At 39.8% G+C, this 13,882-nt stretch overlaps 1 protein-coding gene across 6 annotated transcripts in view; it reads right to left on the reverse strand.

The window, feature by feature from the left end:
• The window catches only part of ARHGEF12 (Rho guanine nucleotide exchange factor 12), a 154,489-nt gene that overhangs the window by 30,389 nt on the left and 110,218 nt on the right, over nucleotides 1-13,882 (reverse strand). For all 6 annotated transcript variants that reach the window (XM_003253289.3, XM_030794742.1, XM_003253290.3 and 3 more), the window contains 10 exons: nucleotides 13,322-13,364; nucleotides 12,290-12,395; nucleotides 11,712-11,849; nucleotides 10,887-10,919; nucleotides 10,447-10,561; nucleotides 9,579-9,684; nucleotides 7,093-7,305; nucleotides 1,596-1,728; nucleotides 1,100-1,135; nucleotides 616-770 (listed from right to left, as the gene is read on the reverse strand). In XM_003253289.3, coding sequence (XP_003253337.2) covers nucleotides 616-770; nucleotides 1,100-1,135; nucleotides 1,596-1,728; nucleotides 7,093-7,305; nucleotides 9,579-9,684; nucleotides 10,447-10,561; nucleotides 10,887-10,919; nucleotides 11,712-11,849; nucleotides 12,290-12,395; nucleotides 13,322-13,364 — 1,078 coding nt within the window. The remainder of the gene's footprint in view (nucleotides 1-615; nucleotides 771-1,099; nucleotides 1,136-1,595; nucleotides 1,729-7,092; nucleotides 7,306-9,578; nucleotides 9,685-10,446; nucleotides 10,562-10,886; nucleotides 10,920-11,711; nucleotides 11,850-12,289; nucleotides 12,396-13,321; nucleotides 13,365-13,882) is intronic.

The following is a 13,882-nucleotide window of genomic DNA, read 5'->3' on the forward strand; positions in this document are numbered from 1 at the left end:
TTTAACTTGAGCCCTCTTAAGAAATAATAGTGCTTTTAGTTATCTAATTTGCCTATAAACACTCATTTCTGGGGTCAGGCTTATAATTTCATTATGTTTCAGTATTGTCAGAGACAAAATATTTATTCATATCACATGCTAAGGATAGTAAAGGGTACAGCATCCATGCCACACATTTCTCACATACATGCTACGGTAAATAAAGAACACTGCACTTCGATACAGAAAGACCAGGAACTAAATTTTTTTCCTTATACGTTATTAGCTGTATGATCTTAATGAATTCAATCTCCCTGGGCCTTACCTTCCTAATTTAAAATCTATGCATAAAAATAACTTAGTTGTTACAACGACTTTTCAACTTTAAGATCTATAATGCTATGAATCTTAAATATCTTTAAGGCTTAACATGTTTTCCTTTTAAATTATCAATAAGAATCACAGAAGCATTTGCATTTTCTTGAGTTCAAAGATTATCTGTCCAGTTTAATTTCCTCTTTGTTTAAAACCAAAGGCTAGGAGAAACTTTGAAGCAAACTCCAAGGCTGAGAGACTTAATTTACTCTGACAAAACTCAGTATTTGTAAGCAACAACAACAAATTGATTACACTCACCATTAATCACTTCCTGTCTTTTGATCTCACAAGGTTTTAGTCCCAATAACACTTCTCGACTAACAAGCTGCTGCCAGTTGGGTGGATCTGTCTCTAAGTCATTTTCAAATTGTTCATCCTCACTTTGACTTTCTCCAAAAGCTACACTGTCAAATCTGTGAAGAAAAAAGAGTGAATTCAATTTGAAGACTTCAGGTGGACAACGAGAAACAGCACAAATCTTTATATTACAATAAATTCTAATCAGATTCCTGAATCTGACTTAGCACAGAGACTGACATTTCATCCTCTCCTACAAATGGCTGTTTTATACATACTTCAAAATACAGCTTTTGAATGATCAGTGTTTCTTAAGAGCTTTCTTTTATACGACATAACAGATTGCTATACAGGGTTTCTTTTCCTTTAAAATGGAACTTTAGAGGAAAAAAGGTTACATTTCTTAAAATGCGCCTTTATTGAAAGCTGCTTAAGATTTACTTACTTTCGAAAGGGCTTTGGTGTCCCATGTTCAGTCACCCTAAAACAATGGAGAGTAAAGAGTAACATGAAAACAAAATGGTGATAAATACATTTATACCAAAGATACTCAAAGCTAGGTTAAACTCCAACAGCTTGATAAATAATTCTTTGGGATATTGTAATAATTTAATATAAAATAAATTGAAGAAAATTTGAGTACCTTTCTAAATTTCAGTAACAAGTTCTCAAATGGTGTTTTAGTTTTTATGCACGCAACTTATTTATTTATTTTATTTTTTACACTTTGAAGTGGGGGCTCACTACGTTGCCCGGGCTGGTCTCAAACTCCTGAGTTTAAGTGATTGATTCTCCTGCCTCAGCCTCCCAGGTAGCTGGCATTATAGGTACATACCACCATGCCAGGCTTAAGTGCTAGAATGCTACTAAGTATAGGAATAGGATATAATGTAAAAACTTTAAGTAATGCCCTAAGCTTCTCTAAGATATCACTGAATTACCTTTCTACTTCACATTCCTCCTCCTGCACTTGGTCTAATGGAGGGGCTGGGAAATCAAAGACAGTATTGAGAGTACGAGGTGTGCCATCTAAGGTATCTCCAGGTGCTGGCATTTCTCCAACTTGCTTTGATCCTGTAGACAAAAGTCAGACATTTGAAGAGTGTTAACACTTCATAAAGTCACTGGTCACCAAAAAAAATTAGTTCCCAGAAGAGCTTCAGCCTAATCCATAGCTACATTCTTATTTAAACAACTGCAGGTTCACTAGAACTAAAAATTTAATATACAAAATTATGGCATCTCAGGCTCATGTGATCCTCCCATCTCAGCCTTCCAAGTAGCTGGGCCTACAGTTGTGTGCCACCACACACACCTGGCTCATTTTTAAGTTTTTTGTAGAGATGGGGTTTTGCTACTTTGCCCAGGCTAGTCTTGAATTCCTGGGCTCAAGCAATCCTTTCGCCTTGGCCACCCAAAGTGCTAGGATTATAGGTGTAAGCCACCATGCCTGGTCAGAAAAATAATTTTTAAAATTGCTTCTTAAAAATTAACATAAGAAATAGCAAGGACTCACACAGTGCAGAAGAGTATATGATGAGGAACAACATTTTCCCATCTTATCCTTTTCTACCCCCAGTATCAATCCTTTTTCATGTTTTCAAATGTGAGTTACTATAGTGGTCCAACTACAAATAACTTCTTTCTTTTTCATGATTTATTATCTTTAGTTAATAGCTATTTCTTTCCCCTCTGAGGATTTTGTTGACTTACACCTTCCACCTTCACTTTCCTCCCATTTCTTCCCAATGTTTAATAGTTTCATCATTACTACTAGCTGGGTTATTAGTTACTACCTAAATTTAAATGACATGTCTATGTTTTTGTTCCATCAAAAAGTTAGTATCTCAACTCTCTTCTATGTCAGGTTAGGTATTCAGTGTCCACATCCTCCCTCTAATTGTATTTCCTTCCTTCTACCTTTCATTTCTTTCAACTACATTTTTACTTGCATCATTAAAAGAATTTTTTACATTTATATTCTAATCTGCAGCCATAATGAACTATTCCATGCTTTGCCTGGTAGGGTTATTCTAAAAGTCTGAAAACCAAGAAACAGTGCTTATGACATATATATACTGTCATCTACTACATACCTGTACACATCATTCCTGCCAGATTAAGAAGTATACTAGTTAGGATTATATATTTTTTCCTACTGGTCCAATGATGCAATCCATGGGCTACTTCAAACAGAATATTTATTAAAGTCTTTCTTACACACCATCAACTGCTAAAGATCATGCCACTTTTTATTTTGCTTCATGTTTAAATCATGACTTATTTTCCTGAACAATTCTGTTTTTCTTAACATTTCTAAATGCTTTTTATTGCTGTCAAAGTTATATAATTTTATCAAGTCTCAAACTGTTTCCTCTGCTGCTTCATACTATCCACTGCCTAAGATCCCCATTTTCTTATCTGTGATGTTCTTGTCTTGTCCAATCTGGAGCAGTGGCTCTCTTGGCCTGTGACGCAACCATCATTTTAGAACTGCCCTTTGCCATTTTCCTGGGTGTTTCCAGTGTTTCCTGGATCCCAGGACATTTTATTTCTCAATTTTTCCTCTCATGTTGGTAGAATGTATATCCTCAAATGATTTTAAGGGGAAAGGTACATTCCAGTTAAACTGTGGACCTTGTGTATCTGAAAATGTCTTTATTCATTCTTCATATTTGATGAATAGCTTGGACGGATACAGGATTCTAAGTTCAAAACCATTTTCCTTCAGAAAGTTGAAGGCATGGCTCTTTTGTATTTCAGCACCCAGTGTTATGATGAGGAATGTGATGCAGTATAATCCCCATTTTTTTTTCTCTGAAAGCTTATCCCTGGTGCACTACAATTTCAAAGGACATGTTAGGAATGGATTTTTAAAAAAGCATTCACTATAGATGGTTCTCAGCGAGCCCTTTCCACCTGAAGATGGGTATTCTTTTTCAACTCTGGGAAACTTTCTCCTGTTGTTTAACCATCTCTTTTCCATGTCCTCAGCTGACTTTTTGTGAAAGAGACAGATGTTGGCTCTCTGTAGTGGTTCTCTATATAATTCTTTTCTCTCAAATTTCTATCCTTTCACATTTCTGATGTGCACTCTAAAATATTTCCTTGACTTTAATTTTAGGGACTTCTTTTTTTTCCTTTAAACACTGATAGTTGTGGTGGTCTGAAAATATACCCACACATTTTTTGATATTCCTCCCCTCAGGGGTGGAGCCTAATTCCTCCCTCCCTGAGTATGGGCTAGATTTAGTGACTTGTTTCTAACTTGCAGAAGTGACAGAGTGCACCTACAGAGACTAAGTCAGAAAAGACACTGGGGCTTCCTTTTTGCTCTTTTTTGGGATACTCAGGAAAAGCCAGCTACCATTTCATGAAACACTCAAGTATCTCTATGGAAAAGTCCATGTGGCAAGGAGCCAAGGCCATGAGTGAGGAGCTAAGGCCTCCTGCAACAGCCACCTGAGTGGGCATAGAAATGGGTTCCCCAGCCCCAGTTAAGCTTTCTGATGACTGGCTAATATCTTGACTGTAACTTTATGACAGACTCCAACCCAGACCCACCCAGCTAAGCTGCTCTGGAGTTCTTCATCCACCAAAAAGTCGAGGTAAATTTTTTTTGTGTTAAGCCATTATGCTTTGGGGTAATTTATCACACAGAAATTGATACTACAACAGATGTCACTGTGTTTAATAGTTGTATTAAAAATCTTTTGTCTCTGAATGCTCCCTACTCTTGCTTTATAGAGATAATAACTTCTTTAATGTCCCCAAGTATACTACCTAATTTAGAAGTATTTTCTTAAGTTCTTGTCTATTATCAAAATATCTTCTTCTTGTAGGGGAAGTTTTTCTGTTTAGCTGTATTGTCTCTTTATGTCACTGTCTGATATGTTTGGCATTACATATTATCGTATGTCTTGACTCTGACAAGGGTGAGTAATGATGTTCGTGTTTAATGATGAAAGTGAGTAGCTGACTTGGCTTTCTTTTGCTGCTATATAGTAATAGGTCTGTTTCAGTTGCGAGCTGAGCACGGTGAGTCACCAGCATGCCTAGTGGCAGGCTTTGGGCTCCCAAATGTCAGAACTCCAAGCCATTAATACTGTGGAGGGACTTAACTCTCCCTACACAATTCACTCAATTATTTTAAAAAACAGCACTGCTTTTTCTTCTAGTCTACAAGTGACAGAGACTGCTCATACTCTGTCATTCAGGGATTAGAAGCTGCTGATATAACTATTTTGATTATAGACCTGTAATTAGTTCATCATTTTTGCTCTTTTTCTTATTCCTGCACTGCATAACATATGCTAACTCTGAGCCCAAAGTCTCTCCAGGGTTCCAGTGAGCAGACTGGGTTCTATCTTGGACTGTTTAAACAAATTATGGGCTCTGGCTTCCTTTATGGTTTTATCTCATGGTTCTCTGTTGCTGTTTTTCTTGAGATAGGGTCTCATTCTGTCATCCAGCCTGCATTAACGGTGGCACGAACATGGCTCACTGCAGCCTTGTCTTCCTAGGATCAGGTGATCATCCCACCTCAGCCTCTTGATTAGCTAGGACTACAGGCACATGCCATATGACTGGCTGACTTTTTCATTTTTTGTAGAGACAGTCTTGTCACATTGCCTTGGCTGGTCCTGAATTTCTAGGCTCAAGCAATCCTCCTGCCTCAGCCTCCCAAAGTTCTGGGATTACAGGAGTAAGCCACCATGCCCAGCTTCTTTACGTTTTATCCAACAAATCACTCTTGTCTGCTTTCAATCTCCCAAGTATTTGTTAAAATCTCTTATTTCCTGATAACATAATCCTTTCCTCTACTTTCTCTTTATGGTTTCTGTTCATCCGCCACCTACCATGTTTTTATTTTAATGAGTCACAGAAGCCATGAAATATCAATGCATATACTCAATCTAACATCTTCAGAGTTCCATATTTGACAAAATCCCCCGAATTTTCTCCAAATGTCACCCGTACTTCTTTGCCTTATGTAGAAACCTGCCTATCCCCGGGGGCTTACCTCTTCTGCTACAGCCCTCTGAGACAGAAACTGGTATTTCTGTCTTATATTGTGTATGTCAGGGTGAAGATGAGATGAATGGCCTTCTTGTCCCTCAATATGATTTTTGGACCATTATCTTGTCGTTTTTTTTTTTTTTTTGAGATGGAGTCTCGCTCTGTTGCCCAGGCTGGAGTGCATTGGCACGATCTTGGCTCACTGCAACCTCCACCTCCTGGATTCAAGTGATTCTCCTGCCTCAGCCTCCCTCCCGAGGAGCTAGGATTACGGGTGCATGTCACCACGCCTGGCTAATTTTTGTATTTTTAGTAGAGACGGGGTTTCACCATGTTGGCCAGGCTGCTCTCCAACTCCTGATCTCAGGTGATCCACCTGCCTCAGCCTCCCGAAGTGCTGAGATTACAGGCATGAGCCACCGCACCCGGCCTTGTCTTCTTGTATAATCTCTTGCTCCACTGAGGCTCTCATGCTCTGGATATTATCACATTCTCGTCTTCCTCACAACAATCATCTAGCAATGCTAAACCTTTGGTTGGTGGCTCAGTTTTCCTCTCCATGATATAAATCACACTTGGTGACCTCACAAGCCATGAATATTAAGCTATTCAAACTCCTGGCTCCTTGGTTCCTTGCCATCTTCATCCCTAGTAGCCTCCTCTATGGCACCTCAGGGACCACTCCCAGAGCCTCATTCTTGATCATGTCACTACCAGAAATTGAACCACCTCCCAAACAAGGATGAAGACATGGTAATAAGCTCCTTGCCCAATTACCTACAACGATTACTTCATATCTTTCTTTACTCTTCAAATTCCCTTGCTCTTCTCACTGAACTCTCACTCTCACTAAACAGTCTTACCCTTTACATACACTCTACATCTCATCTCTTCTCTCCTCACAACCCTGTTCTACTACATATATACTGTCTCCTACATATTCTACCTTTTCTTTCAGCTGGCTTCCTATTAACATTGACAAATAAAACCTCTAGTTAATCTCAGATTTTTAAAAAGTCTTCTTTAGATACCCACATCTGCCTCTAACTACTGACCAGTTCCCTCAATACTCCCTTTACCTTCCCTTGACTGGACTTGGCACAATTTGCATTCTTTATATTTGTGACTATCACTCTCAAGAGAGTAAGCTGCATGAGGCAAGCATCTGTGTATAATTATTGCATGTTAACATCCGGGACAAAGCTAATGCCTGACAGAGAGCTTAATAAATATTTCTGGACAAATGAGAACTTAAATCATCATTCAGCATAGATTTCTTACTGGTTGTAGCATATTAAAATGTTAAAATTAAATTAAACTGGGATTTAGTCTTGATTAACTTGCCATTCTATTTTTCAGTTGGTATGTTTGTTTTAAAATCTTGATGCTTAGTTAAGCTGAACCACAGCAATAGCTCACCTGTATCATTCTCTTTCCCTCCTTCCTGGGAAAAAGAGGCCCCTGAAGCTATAGAAGACATGGAATTGGCAGGCAGGTATCCAGCGTCTGTTCCTTCATTTGCTAACCCACTCTGGCGCAACTTGGCAGAGTCCTGAGGTTCAGGACTCACAGATGAGGGTGTGGATAAGTGCTTAGGGTGGCGCGCCTTCTGTAGTTCCATGGCTCTGCCAACTGAACAGAAAATGATGGTTAATAATCTGTATTGCGGCCGGGTGCGGTGGCTCAAGCCTATAATCCCAACACTTTGGGAGGCCGACATCGGTGAACCACGAGGTCAGGAGATCGAGACCATCCTGGCTAATATGGTGAAACCCCGTCTCTATTAAAAATACAAAAATTAGCCAGGCGTGGTGGCACGCGCCTGTAATCCCAGCTACTCAGAAGGCTGAGGCAGCAGAATCGCTTCAACCCAGGAGGTGGAGGTTGCAGTGAGCCGAAATTGCGCCACTGCACTCCAGCCTGGGTGACAGAGCGAGACTCCGTCTCAAAAATAAATAAATAAAATAATCTGTATTGCAAATTAGCTAAAAGCAAAAAAGGACAATGTAAAAGAATCTGGTAAAATGTGTGAAACATGGTAGACCCTAAAAATATATATTTAAGTGGATTGTTACGCAGAGAAACACAGACAGACAGACAGATGAAGGAAGGAAGAAGAGAAGAGAGAAACGGAGAGGAAGGTAGAGGAAAGATGAGATGGAGGAGGGATGAGACAGGATGATGAAAGTGAGGAAGAGGAGGATGTAGGGAAAGAAGAAGGGTCATGAGAAAAGAAGGACAGCAATGGTGGACAGAGGGAGGAGGAACACTGAGAGACATGCAGCTGTGTTCATTTGTAAGAATGAAGATGAAGTCTTTATTTTTGTGAGTTCTTAGTAAGCTCCCACCCTAGTTCTCCCCCAACACTCACACCTTCATCATCATAATGTGCCTCAAAGACCATCCAGACCAATCCCCATCCTGCTAATTATCCTTATTCACAAAGTCACCAAAAGAAGCCAAAGACTCCCACTCAGCTGTTCAATATCCAGAGCATTCTACACCCTCACACAGCTTTTTATACCCTAATCTCTTAATTCCTCAAATTCTTCTTTTGTATACCTTGGAACTCACGGTTAGCATCTGTGAAATCCTCCATTTCTTTAATTTCCTCTGAAAATTTCACACCTTCTCAATGTTTCTCAACAAGAGGCACTAATGGCATTTGAGGGAGAACTCCTCATTGTGTGGGACATTCACTGTCACAATCCTACTCCCACCACTCTACCATGCCAGTATCTTTTTTTTTTTTGAGACAGTGTTTCACTCTGTCACCCAGGCTGGAGTTTAGTGGCGAGGTGATGGCTCACAGCAGCCTGGACTCCGCAGACTAAAGCAGTACTACCTCAGCCTCCCGGGTAGCTCGGGCTACACATATCCACCATGATACACAGCTAATTTTGGCTGTTCTTGTTGTAGGGGCAGGGTCTCAGTATGTAGCTCAGGCTGGTCTTGAACTCCCAGGCTCAAGTGATCCTCCCGCCTTGGCCTCGCAAAGTGTTGGAATTACAATCAAGAGCCACTGCACCTGGCTTCAGTATTTTCAAATGTGGTACTGCCTGAGACAAGAACCATCACATGACCTCTCCCCATGGTACCACCATCCCTATTTCTCCTGCAGCCTTCTCAAGTGAGCTGATCTCTTTTTATTGGGCCTGGGGCAGAAGGGAAATCAGAAAATAAAGTACAATGCAGAGGTGGAGAAATTTTAGAAGTATGGAGACTAAGTAAATATGTATAAAGAGACTAAACAGTGGTGGAGAGATCTATACACACTTTTTTTTTTTAATTTAACAAACATAAGTTGAATGGAAACGGAATCAGAAGCGGTAAGTAAACTATGTTATGGACATTTGACAGAATACTGCCACTAAAGATGTGTTTTTTGTTTTTGTTTTTTTTCCTTTTCTTTTTGTTTTATTGAGACAGAGTCTCGCTCCAGTGTCGCCCAGGCTTGAGTGCAGTGGTGCAATCTCGGCTCACTGCAACCTCTGCCTCCCAGGTTCAAGCAATTCTCCTACCTCAGCCTCCCGAGTAGCTGGGACTACAGGCGCGTGCCACCACGCCCAGCTAATTGTATTTTTAGTAGAGACAGGCTTCATTGTGTTAGCCAGGATGGTCTCGATCTCCTGAACCCGTGATCTGCCCGCCTCGGCCTCCCAAAGTGCTGGGATTGCAGGCGTGAATCACCACACCCAGCCCACAGAAGATGTTTATGACAATTATGTAGCAACATAGGGGGTACGTAGTTCAGAAATAACACTGAATGGAAACAAGGCATATTGGGAGTTCGGTAAAATCATTTTAACAACTCCTTTCTCCAGAAATTCATTCTAGCTGAAGAAGCCTCTGATGTGAAGAGGGCCTGGAGTAGTGAAAATGCAGCACTTCAAACTTCAACATACTTGCACTGTTGTCATGACGGCTTGGTCTCCGTGGGGGTCCCAGGATGCTGGGGAATCCTCTTCGCTTCCCTTTTTCTTCCCCTTCTTTATCTTTCTTCATACTTTGCTAGAGTTGAAGTACAAAAAATAAGAGATATGTAACAGAGTAAATTTCTTTTGCGATTTTCATAGTGTAATGCTAATGGTTAGTTCAAAGAAATTGTTAAATGTAAATGAAAACCCATGCACGTGTGTGTGCACACAGAGCACTCATGAAAAGTTCGCACACAGTACTGTGTACACCTCAAACTCAAGATGTTTTCTTCAAACCCTTTATCACTGACAGCTTTGGAAAATCAAAGGGTGATTTTATAGCACATTTACCAGGAACTTACTCAAAACCATTCATTCATCCATTCAACAAATACTTACTAAGCATTTTACTAACAGTTGAAAATACAATAATAAAGGAGGTCCTTGTACTCATACAGCTTTACAATCTAGTAAACACTAAACAAAAACACAAATAATTACAAACTGACAGAATACTCTACTGCCACTAAAGATGTTCATGACAATAATTATGTAGCAACATAGGGGGTATTTAGTTCAGGCAAAGTACAGGAAAGTAAAAGGCATGAACAGAATCAGAAATAGCACTCTTTGTAAACTGCTAATTTCACTTTTCACATTGTCTAATAATAGTTTATATGTCTGGATTTCTAACTAGATTTTGAGGTTCTTGAGAACAGAGATAGTATCTTATAAATGTTTGTATGACTAGCATTAATTTGCTGACTAAGTAAATACTAAGACGATGAAAGACACTGCAACCAAATGTAAAGAAGCTCTAAGGCCTGAACGCGCTATCACATTATTTCAGTCTTACCTTGATTTTGGGAAGAAATCCAATCCGACCTCGTTTGTGCTCCAAATTTCGAGGCTCTTTCACTTTTACTCCCAAATGCTTCATATACATGAGAATAACATACTGCATGGTGGAACTGGAGGAGAAATGACGAAGTAAATTAAGACTTCTGAGAAGGGAGGGTCGGTAGAATAAAGACACCAAATGATTTCCAAAACCCCAAGGTTGGAATTATTGAAATGAATCAAACAAAAACTAAAGAATTATCTAGTCATTGCACAGAGAAGAGAATTCTACCCAGGACAGCAGTAGAATATTAGTCAAATAAATACAAGCCACCAGAGGGAGACCACAAACTGTATTTGTAAGTTAAAAGAAATAAATTGTAATTTAGGACTGAAAGGAAAAAACATAGCTTCTTTTTTTCTTAAAATTCTAGGGAAAAAAAACAGTTATGTTACCTCTTATCTTCCTCTACAGCCTGAGCAGTCATCCTAAAAAAAAAAAAAGTTTAAAAATGAAATATGAAAGTCTAATTAATTTATTTTTTTGAGACAGAGTCTCACTCTGCCACCCAGGCTGGAGTGCAATGGCATGATCCTGGCTCATTGCAACCTCCGCCTCCTGGGCGCAAGTGATTCTTGTGCCTCAGCCTCCTGAGTCGCTGGGATTACAGGAGGGCGCCACCATGCCTGGCTAATTTTTGGGTTTTCAGTAGAGATGGGGTTTCACCATGTTGGCCAACTTGGTCTCGAACTCTTGGCCTTAAGTAATCTGCCCGCTCGGCCTCCCAAAGTGCTGGGATTATAGGAGTGCACCACCATGCCTGACCTTAAAAATTGTTATTAACTCAAATACCTGAAATTACAGAACAGAGCCTAATGCTTTGGGCCACACCCTAGAATAAAATACCAAAAGAACCCTGATCCCCTAAAGAACCGTATCTGTTTCACCCTCATGTCACCAACTGTATATGTTTCATGGCAAGAAATATTTCCAAGACCTATAAATTGAAAATAATGAAAGTAATCAACCTGTTTTTGATCACTGATTAGAAGTTTTAGAGTTACCCATTTACCAACGCCCAGAAAAAGGAACACAAGAAATTTATCTAAAATAAAGTATCAGAAAAAAGAAAAAAAAATCCAGTTTCTCAAGTACTATGACAAAATAAACAGCTCCACGTACACGATCTGACAGCTCTTCTAAACCTGCCCAAAGGGTACTTCAAGCATAAGTAGCATCTCAGTAGAGAGGGCATTTCCACATATACTTCTATTACTTACAATACTTCTTCAATTTTGGCAACAATCTGTTCTGCACATGTCCGCTCCTTCTCCAAAGTCAATCGGTCCTTGTCTCGCTCTGCATCAAGTTTAGTCAGCTCGCTTTCAGCCAAGGTCAGTCCCATACTACGTTTCTGCCTAAAGGGAATAGAGAAGTTTCCTGAGGTAGCCTAAAGAAAAACTACCTCACTCTGGGGACGTTTCGTCACAGGCTCCATAGCTATGGTTTCTAGGAACAGGAAAAATGTCACTTTTCCACTTATGGGTCCACGTCATCTAGGATACCAGAGGAAAAAATTCTAGAAGCAATGACTCCAAGAACACATACAATATCTTAAAGGAACACACTTAGCATAGACACAGCACTGAGCTCAGATCCTGAAAGTGCCTGGAATGGAGAGTCTGGACTCTCAGTTCCACTCTAACCCTTTGGCTCCAGATGTTCATTATGTTTTAATAACAATAAGACCATATGGTTTATCTAGTGCTAAGCTAAGTATTTAATGTGCAACTTTTTCTTACCTAAAAAAAATTAATTTAGGATCATCATATGAAATTCTATCCACCACTAAGCTTACCGAAAATCTTCTAAGTGCCTTTGAACTTCTGGATGGACTCTTTCTTGCATAGTTTGGATATAGTGGCGATGCAGATCCTCAGGAATTAGCTCAGGTCTTCTCTTTTCTTCATAAATGAAAGGAATTATGTTATCTAAAGGTATGTTCTGGGCAACATACAATTGGCAACATAGCCATGCTACTTCTTACAAATTTAACTTAGAATATGCCAGAGGCAAGTTCTTCAGGGCAGTTCATGTATTTCATCCCAGAATTCTGATTTCATTTACTCTTTTATTTATTATTATTATTATTATTTTGAGATGGAGTCTTGCTCTGCTGCCCAGGCTGGAGTGCAGTGGCACAATCTCAGCTCACTACAAGTTCCACCTCCTGGGTTTGTGCCATTCTCTTGCCTCAGCCTCCTGAGTAGCTGGGACTACAGGCGCCCGCCACCACACCTGGCTAATTTTTTGTTTTTAGTAGAGATAGGTTTTCACTGTGTTAGCCAGGATGGTCTCAATCTCCTGACCTCGTGATCCACCCGCCTCGGTGGATCCCAAAGTGCTGGGATTACAGGCGTGAGCCACTGCGCCTGGCCATATTATTATTTTTTTTGACACAGAGTTTTGCTCTTGTCGCCCAAGCTGGAGTGTTAATGGCGTAATCTCGGCTCACTGCAACCTCCGCCTCCTGTGTTCAAGCAATTCTCCTGCCTCAGCCTCCCAAGTAGCTGGGATTACAGGCATGCACCATCATGCCAGCTCATTTTTGTATTTTCAGTAGAAACAGGGTTCCACCATGTTGGCGAGGCTGGTCTCAAACTCTTGACGTCAGGTAATCCACCCACCTTGGCCTTCCAAAGTGCTGGGATTACAGGTGTGAGCTACTACGCCCGGCTTCATTTACTCTTTCAATGTATTATAGACTCTCTTTCTCTTGTGATTCAGGTGATCAACTAGTCACCATGTGACAGATAAAACCTGAACAGATGAGCTGAGCTACATATCTATTAAGATGTAATTCTCCAGGATGTTAGTGCTCCAAGCTTACCTAGATCTGCAGACATTTCATCAGGAACAGAAACTTTCAGGTGCTAAAATGAAATGCAAACAAAAGGTGTAACAACACTAAAGATATTTCAAGATGTACATAAGTACTTGTGTAAAGTAAGGGGATACAACTTGGATACCCACTCTACAAGCATAATCAAGTACAAGCTCATTTATTCGTTCACATTTCACAGCTCCAGAACATTCTATTATTTAAACTTGAAAATAAGCCCTTTTCCCGAGGATCATGCTATAAAGGAAATGTCTACAGTCGTTTAGCTAGATGACTGAATGCTTTTGTGACAGACTTACCCTAATGAATATACTGGCTTTGGCTTCCTGGAATCATTGGTCAATATAATCAGTTATATGTCATTTAGATCAATATAGATAAAACCTAAATTATGTGTATATTATCATATGAAAAATGTACTCACATATAGCCATGATTTTTCTTTCCTATATTTGAGATGCTCATTCCGAAGACCAATAATATTCCTAATCGTTTTCCTATGTAAAGTTTAAGAACCCTCACTATGTCACACTCCCAGTGAGAAAATAT

Source organism: Nomascus leucogenys, chromosome 15 (genome assembly GCF_006542625.1).
Source record: "Nomascus leucogenys isolate Asia chromosome 15, Asia_NLE_v1, whole genome shotgun sequence".
Taxonomy (NCBI): domain Eukaryota; kingdom Metazoa; phylum Chordata; class Mammalia; order Primates; family Hylobatidae; genus Nomascus; species Nomascus leucogenys.